At 43.6% G+C, this 13,920-nt stretch overlaps 1 protein-coding gene across 4 annotated transcripts in view; it reads left to right on the plus strand.

Moving 5' to 3' along the window:
• The window catches only part of LOC128873217 (microphthalmia-associated transcription factor), a 33,689-nt gene that overhangs the window by 16,592 nt on the left and 3,177 nt on the right, over positions 1-13,920 (plus strand). For all 4 annotated transcript variants that reach the window (XM_054116611.1, XM_054116614.1, XM_054116610.1 and 1 more), the window contains 3 exons: positions 7,162-7,351; positions 8,620-8,695; positions 11,954-12,233. In XM_054116611.1, coding sequence (XP_053972586.1) covers positions 7,162-7,351; positions 8,620-8,695; positions 11,954-12,233 — 546 coding nt within the window. The remainder of the gene's footprint in view (positions 1-7,161; positions 7,352-8,619; positions 8,696-11,953; positions 12,234-13,920) is intronic.

Here is a 13,920-nt window from a genome sequence, read left to right on the forward strand (position 1 = left end):
CTCCTGTCTTCGCCACTAGAGGGACACCGCGCGTACAGCGCGTTTCTCGCAAGTACTCGGTGACATTAAAATATAATCCATTCCCGACCGACCTCCAAACATCCAGGCGTCCAACCCTTTATTTACTGACTTTCTCAAAAGTTTTTAAAATCTAGGCGTCCATAGGCCCAAGACGAAACCTCCCTTCCTTTCCTCCCCTCTCTCACACCCTCCCGTAACAGACACCGCCGCCATAAAGTGTTTCATTTGAATACAATTATCCCTTCTCGCTATAAAATTCTAAAGAAACCGCGATCTTCGGTTTAGAGCGATGTTCCCTTGACGTAGCTCGATCTCGATCGCGATTTGCTTGAAATTTTTCCTCCGTGGCGTCCTTCTCCCACCAGTCTAGCTCGAGGCGAGTATGACGGGAATGCTGGATGACCGCGATAAACCGTTTTGTGAGCTTTCCGACGGTTGAAGCGTCGTTAACTATGAGTCTGGAGAAAACGTTCCTCGAGATAGCAGATAACAATGATCCCGTCGATAACCGCTTATCTCGATAAAGCCGACGTTAAATCAACGATCCTATCGGAATGATGCGAACGCGTACGTCCGCGAATGGGAGCGTTACATAAAAACGGTTATGGTTGCGCGCAGGTACGTGCTCGCGCGTGTCCAAGAACCAACGGAAACGCGGCTCGTTACGAGAAACGGAAACCGATCTCCGATCGCTTTTCCTCGCTCGCGTGGTTAACGCCAGAGGTGAGCAAAATTCTTATCTGGATACAAACGTTGGGGAACGAACAACAGATAAGCAACCGTCTGTTTGTTATTCGTCGAATGAAAATTGGATGTCTAATTCTGCATAGAAGTAATTCCGCATAAGTATAGTGCAGCTAGCGTAGACGAGTATAGAATAAGTTGTGTCGGGGTAAAAGGATAGAATTCTTGTGTAGGTACACGTGTAACGACTAAAGGATCGTTCCTCGTAGAACAAAAATTAGAAGTCACGTCACATCGAACAACTAACACCACACTTATCGCTATATTGTTTTATTCGTTATCAGCTCCTCGAATAAACTTTGGCTTGTTTTTGATTAACAGTTTCTTATACAACGACGTTCTACTCGGTGCCACTTGAAACGAGGAAATGAAATTGAAGCGTAAAGTTCTACCGAACACCATTTAATCACCATTAAACACCATTTAATCGTAACGACAATCATACAAATATGTTTCTTTTTTTGTCTTTCAAGTAATTCAAGCGCGATCGAGAAGTCTCGAAACCCGTTTTTCCAGTTTGCGTCTCGTTTCCAAGATTTTTTTTCCGGGTCTGCAAATAAAAATCATCCCTGTCTCGTAGATGCGCCGTTCTCTCCCACGAAAATCGGCGTGTCGCGTATATGCGAGCGTCGCGTGGTAACGAATGCGTTAATTTGGTCGCGCTCGGAAGAATATGGTTGCAATGGTTATGCTCGCGTGAAAACCGCAAACATTTGTAACTCGCTGCGGAACGTTTTGTTTATTCTTTTATTTTTCCATTTGTTTGCCCGGGGACCGGAGAACCCTCCATCTCCATGGATACGATACACGTCAGTCTGGAGAAGCGTACTGTACATACAGAGAAAACGGAACGTGCAATGGAATGATGCAGCAGTTATCGGAGATTACATAATAATATTCGGATATCCCGGAGAATATCGCGCGTTTCAAGACCCTAATTTATTAACCGACAACAGAGCGTAATTTCAAGCGTGATGATTTACGGCCTACTGCCATCGTTCCGAATGGAATTGTGTTTCCTTCCCGCGCAATTCCGTTTGCTCGGTTGCAAAAAGTAGACGGAATCTTTGACTCGAACAACTCGCGAACGACCGCAGAGATAACCGCCTGTCCAATTAATAACAGCTTAGACAATGGCTACATAATCGGTGGGCGATCAACTTTATCGAATTCTTTCGTAAAATCAGTACAGGCATTATCGACATAATACTTTAATCTTCGGAGCCAGTCACGTATTTGTAAACTAATGCTTAGATTGTTACACTATCAGGTAGCTGGATCGATAGAACCAGGGTTGGCTTCCAAGTTTGCGTTCGAAAAATGAAGTAAATACGCGGTAATCCTCCGCAAAGTTCGCTCGAATCGATTCTAATATCGTTGATTAATCTTGTATAACATCCGAGGAATCTATGTTAAACGCTTTCGATCGCGTGAATGCGCATAATTTGTTAGGGGACCCGAATAATACTCCATACTCCAATTTAGAAGCAACGAACGTGTTACCGTCGCGATGCTGCGGCTAAACATATTCATTTGGACGTATTCGCGACAGCAATTATTGCGTCTGCGTTCTCGCCGCTCCCCTCCCGCCTAGTTACATGCTAACACGTATACTATACATATCGAGTGCGATAACGAGCAACTCCAGTACACGTGTTCACGCTCCCGACGTCAATTAGGTCCACCTACCGTCTCGCCGTCATCTGCCGCACGACTTATTCCTTCTTCGCGCCTTTTCCGCTCCGCTTCCGCGTTACCTATGCGAAAGAGTAAGGAGTAACGAGTTAGGCAACGGTCGTATCGTATCCGCCGTCGTTGCGTTCAGAAATGAGCGCTAGGAAATAAGAGACAAACAGGGCGGATTAAATTCAGAGCCAACACGTTGACTGCTAAACTAACGGTGAAAATTCCAACAAAGTTAAAATTTTGTCTCGATACAATTAGACACGACGATCCAACTTCTGGCGGTATTTATTTCCGCGACCTCTTTAAAATTTATCATTTTATTTCCTCGGGGAAAATCCTTGCTCACCCATACGTGGCGGTGAACGTGTTAGAGTTAAATTAAAATCGAGTGAATGGGGACCAGTTTCAATCCGCAAGAAATTTAATTAAAACTGTTTGGAATATGTGTAAGTGCTGTTTGAATTTTGCATACGCGGTATGTAGAGCGCAAGACGATACGGGTGCGATACGCGCGACGCAACGCGATGCTACGCGACGCGATACGACGCCACGCAAACACACTCGCGCGTGTATGTGCGTGGAACATTGTCGACGATTTTGATGGCTCGTCGATTAATTGATAATACACTGTAACGTCTGCATCGTTTGCATGTAGAGATTGCACGCGGAATCTTCGTTCGTGATAAAACTAATATAAACTCGCCCGGAATTCTTTTTTTTTTTATGCATCATGCGCGACTTGAAGAAAGAGCGTTCGCGTTACTATTATTGAAAGGAAGAAATAATTTAATTCCTCTGACATTATCGATAATAGGTTACTTTCAAAGTAAAGTTTTCAACCATCGAAGAAACAACCGCGAAAATTGATAAGTCTCGATAATTATCGTGTACTCTGAATATACTTAAACGCAAAATGTTTTTTTACGACAGAGCTAACTTCGAGTGGGTACACGTTACCATAGTTAACGAACAACCGACTAATGGACTTAGGCCACTTTCAAAATCGACGGCCCGTACGGCGTATGCAAAGAAGTCCATTTAACCGTTAATCTATGCCGTTGTGTTGTCAACTGAAAAAAAAATAACGTTGATAGTTATGACAAACATTATCCGGAGGATGAATTATTCATTTCCGTGACGGCAAGCAAAGCACTGTTACGTCTATTAGAGTTAACGAAAACTCCAGAAAGCTTTGCGGAATTGTTCGAGATATCGAGTCCACACTGTTTGCACGCATTCGCGCGAGCATTGCAAGGATAAGTTTCGAATGATGCGAACGTGTGCGAACGCAAACGGGAGTGTTACATAAAAACAGCTTCGGTTACGCGGAGGAAGCGCTTGCGCGAAATCCAAGAGCCAACGGAAGCGATGCGCGACGAGAAACGAAATCGATGTCGGATCATCGATCGAATGTAACGACAAATTCCGAAAGACGAGCCAACACGATACCGTCGTGGTATTCTTATGCCACCACTCGATAATGTAATGGAAAATGTAACGAGTAATGGAATATTTAAACGTTTGAAAAAACGTACAGAGAGCATAACGAATGTTATCGTTTCAACGGAATGTTTTACAGGAATTTATCCAACACCTGCTGGAATGAAACGATATCTTAACACGAAACGTGAAATATACGGAGCGGTCTTACTTGGATTCGAATTTCCAATAAAATATGCCACTCGAGAAATACTAATAATTTTGTTCGTTTGTAAGGAACTAAAGTTTACCTAAATAAATCAAATAAACGTTTGCCCATAAATCGTTCCAGGAAAACTCTAGTCATTATTGAAGCATGACACGATCGGTCCATATGGAATCTGACGGGAGCAGGGAGGGGGAAACATTTTATTTGAATAATGGATGACGTTCGTTCGATGGAACGAAATATTTCATTGTTCAGGGCGCACGGGAGATTCGTAAACGTAAATATTTTTCGTAAATTGTTCGAGTAGTCCTAGCTCTTCCCTACACCCTCGTCACATGTCCCCGCCCTGTTCTGTTAGCAACGTTGTGTGATGCGAGCGCGGCTTTGTATCGTCGCGTACTTCCACGGACGGGCGTCGGTTATTATTGTTACGTAATGTTTACGTCACTTACACGTACGCAATTGAATAACCATAAGCGTTGTGTGCCGCGTACTATCTCGGTCATTTTTCCTCCGTTTCGCCTCGTTCGAATTTATACCGACCAATCCACTGTTTCCTTCCTGCCTCGCCACCTCTTTTCATCCTCCCGAATAAATTCGTATCCGTGCGATACTAGTCGAATCACTGATGTGTAAATATCCACGAAATAATTCCTTCGTGCTTCCAATGCTGGAGCAAACAGTTGGACGAGTGTTTTTAGTCGTCTTTATTCGAGTGTAATTAGTACGAAAGAATTATAGACGGTCAGACCAGAGAAATCGTATAAAAGAATTACGACTGACGTCTCGATCACGACGAGGACCCTCTTCAGCCTCAAGTTCGTCGAATACGCTACAAGGAAAGGTTGAAAATATAATTAGAAAGATGGTTTCTAAATATACACAAGTGGCTGACGTATGTAGATGGTCACCTTTCTGGGTTTTAGTTTCCCAGAACGCAATTTCATATGTTACACGTTCGAGTAAAGTTTGACTTTGGATCGTTAAACGAAATTTTGTTCAGTCTACATTTTTCCCTTTCTGGGTTTTAGTTTCCCGGAACGCAATTTCATACGTTACACGTTCGAGTAAAGTTCGAGTTTGGATTCGTTAAATGAAGTTCCATTTGATCTACATCCTTTAAATATGATGGTTTATTGCCGAGTAAATAAAGATTAATCTGCGCAACTTCGCTCGGATAGTGTATTTATCTCTGTCTTCCAACTTTCATTCGTGTAAGTATCGGAATTCGCTTCGTACGATTCGTTCCGGGTCATTCCACGCGAAATCGATCACTTTTTGCTGTCGATGTCAGGGATTTCGTTGAAATTGAAATACGATGTAGTCGACGTGAAATTAGGGGAGGGTTTAAGTAATCGCTTAGTTGCACTCGAATCTCTTTGAAAAATATCGAACGTCGAGTATTGTGATTTTTGAAAACACGCTGTTCAAATGAATTTTTATTTTTAGAATAATCAACCGTAATAAAATCCTCGATGAAATTCTGCGAACTTCTGATCGACCTCTGTTTTCAGAGATCTGAAAAGTATTTGCGTATCTCTAAAAGGCTCCTCTACGGGACAAGGTTATTTCCAAGTAGGCGTTTTATAATTGACATCGTAATGAGTTGTTACAGCTGCTCAGGTAACCGATTCAGACGGTGGCTACTACGGTCGGCTGACCGTATCGCTCTCGCGCTGTATTCTCTGAATGAAGTGTACAAACGAAATCGCCAGGTTTCATTGCCACTCCAATGATGCATTCATACCTTTATAGTAGTTCCACTGACCTACTCCTCGCCAATGATACTTTTTTCATATTGAGGTTCTCGAATACCTTGCTTGTTTTTTGTTAACGATGTAAAAGTCGCATTACCTTCTCCAGTCTGTTTGTCCGTAAATTTAAGACCATCAAATCGATGACTCAAACCCTCCCTAATTTTACCTACGCAACGACATATTTCAGTTTCCAAGAAATCCCTCGCCCAGATCGTACGAAGCATTCGATTCGAAGCGGAACGATCGTCGTTCGAGTTTCCTTTTCACGCGACTCGTTTCACGTTCACGATTGTGGATCCCTTTGGTCTCCTCGCTCGAGAAACCGGAAGGACAATGAAAGTGTCCGTCGAAGGACGTTAACGGCCAACGAGAATAGCGTGCTTGTCGCGAAAAAGTCTGTTTGCAAATTAGATCGTAAGCGTACCTATCTCGACTCGTTCGATAAAACCGGATAGCGGCGTGTACGATGCAGGTGTATTATCGCTCGGAAGGAATCTTTTATTTTTTTTCTCGTCAAGTGCACGCCAGAGCAAATCCATTTACCATAAAGGCTGGGCATTTCGCAATTCCTCTCGGCGCCGTCGAGACTCCGAGCGTGGCGAGACAAAACAGAATCTGATGGGAAAATCGCAAATTTATTTTCGTGGTGCCCGTTGAAGTTTCTGGGACGATTTAAATCCTTCGAATTCAACTGATCGACCACCGATTATTCGCAATAATATATAGTACCGTTAACTAAATAGAAATCCGAAGTAAAAAATTCCATAAAAAAAAAAATTGTGTAAGGCGTCTACAAACTGAATTAGCAGTGTCCATGAAGAAAATGTAAAAAGTGTTCCCGTTTCTCAGCGCTAGACAGGTCATTTTAGTTAAATAGAACGTATTCTGATACTTAAGTTACTTATGTATTGCTCAAATTAAAGCAACAGAACAATTAACATACCGATAAGATAGCGACAAACAGTTTCAGCAGAAGTTAATAAACGAACCGAGTGAAAGTCTAGCTGGAAAATAATTTAGAAATGCTCAGGTTTAGTCGAGAACCGCGAGGTCCTCTCAGGGTTAATTTGGCATCGTGATTCGATCTCTCCGCGTCTAGCTATTACGCGTTCCTTTCACTATCTCTTCCCTTTCTCGCAACGAGGTAAACTTGGTCTCGTTGAATCGTATCGAGCCGCATCAACGGTCAATTTCGACGTCGTCGCGTCGTTCTTCGTCGGTAATTCGAAGCGTGGTCGCTTCCTGGGTGGTTGCTTCCTAGGTGGTCTTATTATCGGTAATCGCATTAAAGCCATGTGATTGCAGGCGGAGGATCTCCTGGACGACATTCTGTCGTTCGAGGGTGGATCCTTGGGCGACAGTTTGAAGGATGGCCAGCCAGGAAGCCTGACCAACATTCCGGAGCTAGAAATCAAACCGGAGCCTCTGCTGCTCACCGAGGCGGAGATACACGCTCTTGCCAAAGACCGACAGAAGAAAGACAATCATAACATGAGTAAGTAGTCCAGATTAGCCTTAGTCCACTCCGCTTCTTCTGTTCGTGTAACGATTTGTAAAATAACCAAGAAACGAGTGTTTCCGCGTGTAAGTAGTTTCTCGTAATCGTTTTCTGAAAGGTAAAGGAACGTTCACGCAACGGAGGATTTATATATTGTCTTGTCTCCCCTCGAGGCTCGTTAAAACGCAGACCTCTCTTTCAACAAGGTTTGTCCTTTCGATTGCGTCGTGTTTGCTCAAATACTCGCCGAGCATTCCTTCCCTCATGGTCGCTGCTCCAAATGAACCTGCCTATCGGAATAGCAATGGCGGCAATCGCGTTTCACCGCTTCGGACCTGCTGCACATTGTAATGCACGCGAACCTTAACATGATTTTTTTTTTTACGACAGAATAACCCATTTTTTTAGAATAACGAATATCTGTGTACCTAGGATTTACCTCGAATTCGTTACTTTCGAGTTACCTCTACTAGCGGTTTACCTTTAGATAGATTGTCACACCCGAAAGAATGTCGACCCTTTATCCGAAGAAACAACCTCACGTCCGAAAGAGTCAAGTCGCACTTTGGCGCAGATATTTCGAAGACAGAACTTTTAGATTTGCAATTTCGCGCCTTTATTTAACGTTATTCTCTGATGTTTCGATATTTTAACTATTTTGTTTTACGAAATTTACGCCGTCAGGTGAAACAAATTCAAACACGTGGTATAAAGCTGTTTCGAAATGTATCGAGCAATTTAAATATTATTTAAATATTTCTCATTTTTCGAACGTTGTATTCCCGAAACGTATTGTATTTCTCGTTATGTTTGTATATTTCGAAGTTTAATGAGGCTTTACTATGAGTTATTAAATATTTAAATATTGAATACAAAATTTTTGCTTTCAATATTACGATTCAAAACCTTTTCCCGAATTTCACCTCGTGATATCCACTGCCAGGATGTGTGCTAAATATTCAAAATGTGCTCTTGAAAAAAATTCTTTTTTTTTTTCAATTGCAAATCTAAAAGTTCTGTGGATTCGCCCATATCCGTCCCATTCGCATAACTGGCCGGCAAGCTGTTCCACGAGGCGTTATTCAAGCTAAACGCGACTCGTTTACGAGCCCCCAATGAGAGAAACCAACGCTAAACGTTCCTTCATTTCCGCAAAAGAATAATCGCGAGTTGTTTTCAACGACCTTCAGGATTTGCATGGAAAACAGCTCGCGTTCCGGTTTCTTGGCGCTGTAATCGCAACGATCGCAATTATGGTTTTTCAGTCGAGAGGCGACGACGTTTCAACATCAACGACAGGATCAAAGAGCTTGGGACGCTTCTGCCGAAAACCAATGACCCGTGAGTACAATTCTACGCGGCACCGTTTCCAAAACTTCTCCCGGAGCGAGAAACACTTTTCGCTTCGACGGGTTTCTAATTCCGGATGGTTCGTAATTAGTTGGGATTTCTCACGGGGCACAGTTTGGGAAACGCTGCTCGGAGCCATTCGTTTCAGTCGCTTGTCTATCCGTCCACGTCTGTAAGTTCATCCGTCTTTTTACGCACCGGGCGTTCCTTTCCTCTTTCGGTTTACCGCACATTCGTTTCTTTTACCGTTTGCAAGGGAAGCGTAATAAATATTGTTTTCTCTCTTATTTTTCCTAACGTTTCTTTCCGTAAGAGGATCTACCGTCGGGCCATTATTATCCGTTCGTAAGTCCTCGCGACGCGAGTTAGACGAGGTTCGCTACTCGAGTCGAAATGCTTTCACCGGAACTTCGTCCTTCCGTTTCCTTTTCTGGCTGGCGCTCCGCGATACTCCGGGGCCAGCCTCGTCCCGCGGCGAAAATCGTCTTACGCGCTTCTGCTTTCGCGAATGAATTTCTGCTTTGACGAATTTTCAGGAACGACGATCCCGCGATACACGAAACCGAATACTTGCGAACGTCGGAATGGAGAGAGAAGGTATCGTTGGCAGCTGAGAAATAAAAGATACGCGAACTCTCGAGCGGTGGCACGGAATCATTTTAAGCGAGTATATCTCTCCGAGGTATTCTTCTCAGCTGCCAATGATACTCTTGTTCCTTGGATCGATGCTTTCCTTTTTCCGCGCACCGTCTTGCACGTCTCGCCCGGAGTTGGGGAAAATTTTAGCGGAGGGATCCTCTCGAATTTTCTCCTCCCAAGGACCCTCTCGGAAAATTCTTGAGGGCAGACCTTCCGGAGTAGAATTACCTTCTCGCTTTTTATATATAATTTAAAACTCTATTTCCTTTTTATAAATGTACTCGTGTTTTAACACCTGCTATTCAATCTAAGGAGTTCCATGGCCTTTTTTTATCATCCACGTCGTTTACTACAAGAATTTTGATCGTGTCTGGACTCGTTTAATTTACGACTTCGCCATTCGTACATCCGCTTTTTGTCGACAGTCTTCCGTGTCACTGTCAGCGTGCCGAGAATCTTAAAAACTAGCTGTCGTTCCTCGATCTTTTTTTTTTTTTTATCTCTTTCCCTTCTATGCTTTCCGACGTGTTTCTTTTATACTCCCAAAAAAGGCTCCGCGGGAGATTGAAGTTTTAACGGGTGGCTGACGTGGAAGCCATTTTTGGTTCTACGCGACGGGTTCCACGGAAATATCGGCGATAAAAATTGTCTTTCAAACCTAGTTGATAGATGTTATACGAGACGCTATAAATTAGCTAAGTCATACATAGCGTTACAAAAAATTAGATTATTTCTAAAGCTTGCCAAAGCATAGAGGACACCTTGATGTTACTCAAGACGTTATAAATTGGGAAAGTCACACGTAGCATTACAACAAAATTAGTTTATTTCTAAAGCTTCCCAAAACATGGAGAACACCTCGACTTTGTTTAGAGGGTGACTTGTGTAGATTCGAATATTTTAAGACACCTGTATCGTCGCAACAGATTATTTCTTGAACCTCGCAAAGCATACTACAGTACACCTTGACTTTGCTCAGAGGGTGAAAAACTTCTGGAGATTCAACTATCTTAAGGCGTCTCGTGAAATAAAGAGTCGATAGGGCATTTTAATCCCAAGTATACCACAGTATGGTAAATTATAGCAGTGGAAGCAGCGTTAAGCTTTGCTGATACAAGTTGCGTAACGTTCGCGAAAAAGAAGGCAACGTCGAGGGCCAGATTCCTTCGGAGATTTGTATTGCACGAGAGAGGAGCAAGAGGATACGGTTGCCGTCGCGACACACGCGAGTAGGCCAACACAGGCGAGATATCGTCTCTCCGATAACGAAACGAGTCTCGGTCTAACGACGATGGCAAACATTAACAACGCGACACCGTTTCCATCGTCTCACGGATCTCGCTTTTTTCACCGTTTCTTGACCAGGATTTCTTTGGGCCGGTTTTATCATTGCACGCGCAATTATCGCACGATTGTCGATTACCCGCTCAAATTAAAGGGAAAGTTCGTTCTCGAACCCGCAGTTGTCTGCACGAGAAATCAACTTTCGCGTGAGAATGTCTGTTTAGGGGCTTATTCCCAAATGTACTTCAACTTTCGAAGGTTTAATCGAAATGAATAGTTTTACGAAGAAGTCGCTGTATCGTTCGATTCGAACTGCTAGATGTTTATTGCCAGGAGTGGCAAAGCTATACTCGCGGCTTCGTTGACAGAACGTCTGTTTCGAAAGACATGGATCAGCGAGAAACGCGAATGCTTATCAGCAAATATCTTGCACGGACTCTAGCAATGACGCTTTGCCAAGAAACAGATTCGTTTACGCATTGTGCTGGGTGTTTTCTTTCACACGAGCGTTTAGAACAGCAGTGAATCAAGTTTACCCACGTTTTGAATCGTGTCTTAAGGGGTCATGCACGAGGCTGAAGAAAGCATGATTTTTGTGATTTTTTTATTCAAACAACCGAAGACATTTTAATTACAATACATCATAATTTTTTCACCACTTCGCAGAGAGTCGAAAACTTTTCCATTGCAACGCTTTTCTCGTTCCACCCAAAAGAACCACTCTTTCTTCAATTATCTCCGAGGTTTATCGTATCTACCACTTTGTGCAATGTCTGTTACGATTGTTCCGAGCGATGTTGGTGGACTCGTCGAACGATAAATCGTTACGTCCGTGGCCCCCATTGCGAATCGAACGTACAGGATTTCTTCGTTCTCGCGTCGCGAAAAACTTGTTCCATCGGTTGGCATGTCGCGATGCGACGCGTTTTGGGGGAAACGAGAAAATAAGGACGCGAGTTGGGAAAGCTGGGAAAGGATAAATCGCGCAGCGAGAAAAACGCGCAGCGAGGAAAATGCAAAGCCGGTCGTACGCGGCATAGAAAATTCTTGGAGACTTGGCGCGCAAGAAGAAGAACAAAATAGCGCCTACGTCGTATTACGTATTCCACTAATAGTTCGTAAAACATCGATTTAAATAATTACAACGAGAATAACCCAGACCTGCGTGAATTTAACAGAAGTGGATGTTCCTGTAGTCGAAAAGAAAATTTAATGATGAAAGATATACAGAAGTCAATTTCCCTTTCCTGTAACGTATCGTGAAATCACACGAAAGTATTCGGAGAAGACTACGCGTTACAGTGTTTTTAATTCGTCTAATTTCAGGTATTACGAGATCGTTCGAGACGTGAGACCGAACAAGGGCACGATTCTCAAGTCGTCGGTGGATTACATAAAATTGTTGAAAAACGAACTGACGAGGATGAAGCAGAACGAGCTCAGGCACAAGCAGCTCGAACATCAGAACCGTCGGTTGCTTTTACGGGTTCAAGAATTGGAGCTACAAGCCAAGGCGCACGGACTTCCGGTTTCCGACTTCAATTGGGCCTCGACGTCCGGGGGCATGCTCAACGCCTTCCCCAGGAACAAGCTTCAGCAACGCAAGGTACGGTGTTCGTGTATCCCAGCGCATTCAACGTTGATAACGTTGCGATTAGCGTGGCGTCGTGTATCCTGTCGGCTCGCCGCGCCGTCGAGTTGGGTAATTCGCAACAGACGGATACACGCAACACTTTTATTCTAGTTTTCCAGGTTGGCTGACTGTTACGCTCGTTTCGGAGCAGTAACGATAACCATTTCGTTCCATAGACGAAGATAAATAATTAACCCCTCGCTGTCCGTCCCAGATCCAGTTTCATTTTATTTTTAATATAATGTTTGCAATGTTTGGCAAAAAAATTGTCTAGTACGACTGTCCTGCTAGAGATGCTTTTGGTTTAACTTTCGCAGGATCGTACGTGGTATCGGACATTGAGGATGATTAACGTAATATCATGACAATGGAGCAATTCAGCGTAGCGGCGCATTTGCAATGCATCCACATATTCGACGATCTGTATTTTTAAGTCGCTGCGGTATTTCTACGGCCACCGCTGCGTGCAGCTACTGTATCCGCAGACGTTCTTTAAAAATAGTCTCTTCGACTTTAATTAAGCTAGCCCTGCATCGTTCCCGGATACTCTAGCCGCGTTTCCTATCCCGCGGTTATCCTTCAACCGTTGCATTAGCCGTTCATCGGCGTGCAACGGCGACAGCCGCGACACTGACTGGGCTTGAATTTTTTCAAGGTTACGCCGATCAACGCCGATAGACAGCGGCGATCGTTTCACGATCCTTGATCCGAATAAACGTTCGCTTCGTTCTCGGGACTGGTTTCATAATCCGCATCTGTTCTTACGAGACTACCAGCCACGAAATCATTCGTTTATTCGTCCTCGCTCGCTCTATCTCCTTCTCTCTCCCTCTCTCTTTATAGCCTCTCTGGTATCCGACTCCCTTCTCCTCCCGCTACCTTCATCCTGTTCGTTATCTTCCTCGTGTCGCATCTATCTCCTTCTGTACCGCGAGTACTCGCAGAAACGAGCACTCTTACGGTCCAGAGATGGGCAAAATTCTTATCTGGATTAAAACTTGGAACAACGAATGAAAGATAAGCAAACGGGCATTCGATGGGGAATAATGACTTGTCGTTGGTTGGTAGAGCAAAAATGAAAATTGTCATATTCTCAGGGGTGGAGCTTGACGAACAGAAGCTTCTCGTTACAAGGAATTCGTAACGATCGCGACATCTTGAAGAATTAAAAATTGTACCATGTTAAAGGGAAACGGTATATTTATATGTTAAATTGCTTTATATCGAAAATTCTCGGCGTTATCTCTAAGTTCAAAAGGTATTTGGTCGCCTTTGACTTCCATTCGACCGATACTACGCGAAGCGAACGAGTGTACGGCCACTTCGATTTTATCCGTTATCTGTTATCGGGATAAAATTTCGTCCATGTTCGTATCACGTCCTTCCAGGTAATCTCAAAGAGTTTCCTGTTCGCATTCAACGTCGAATCGATATCGTTTCCCAGCATCACTTATCACCGAGTTACACCTATGATTCTGCGCGGCATTCGACGCGATTTTGATCTCGTCGCGACGAAGTCTCGGGCCTAGCTTGATTATCGACGACGAATTCCCTTAAGCGCAAGTAATAACAAAAGACGGATAAAATGGCGCGCTTATGGGCGTCGAGACCGCATGAGTTATTGTCCACGATAAAGTCTCGTTGGAGTGTAAGCAGCTTT

Source organism: Hylaeus volcanicus, chromosome 3, assembly GCF_026283585.1.
Source record: "Hylaeus volcanicus isolate JK05 chromosome 3, UHH_iyHylVolc1.0_haploid, whole genome shotgun sequence".
NCBI classification, from domain to species: Eukaryota; Metazoa; Arthropoda; class Insecta; order Hymenoptera; family Colletidae; genus Hylaeus; species Hylaeus volcanicus.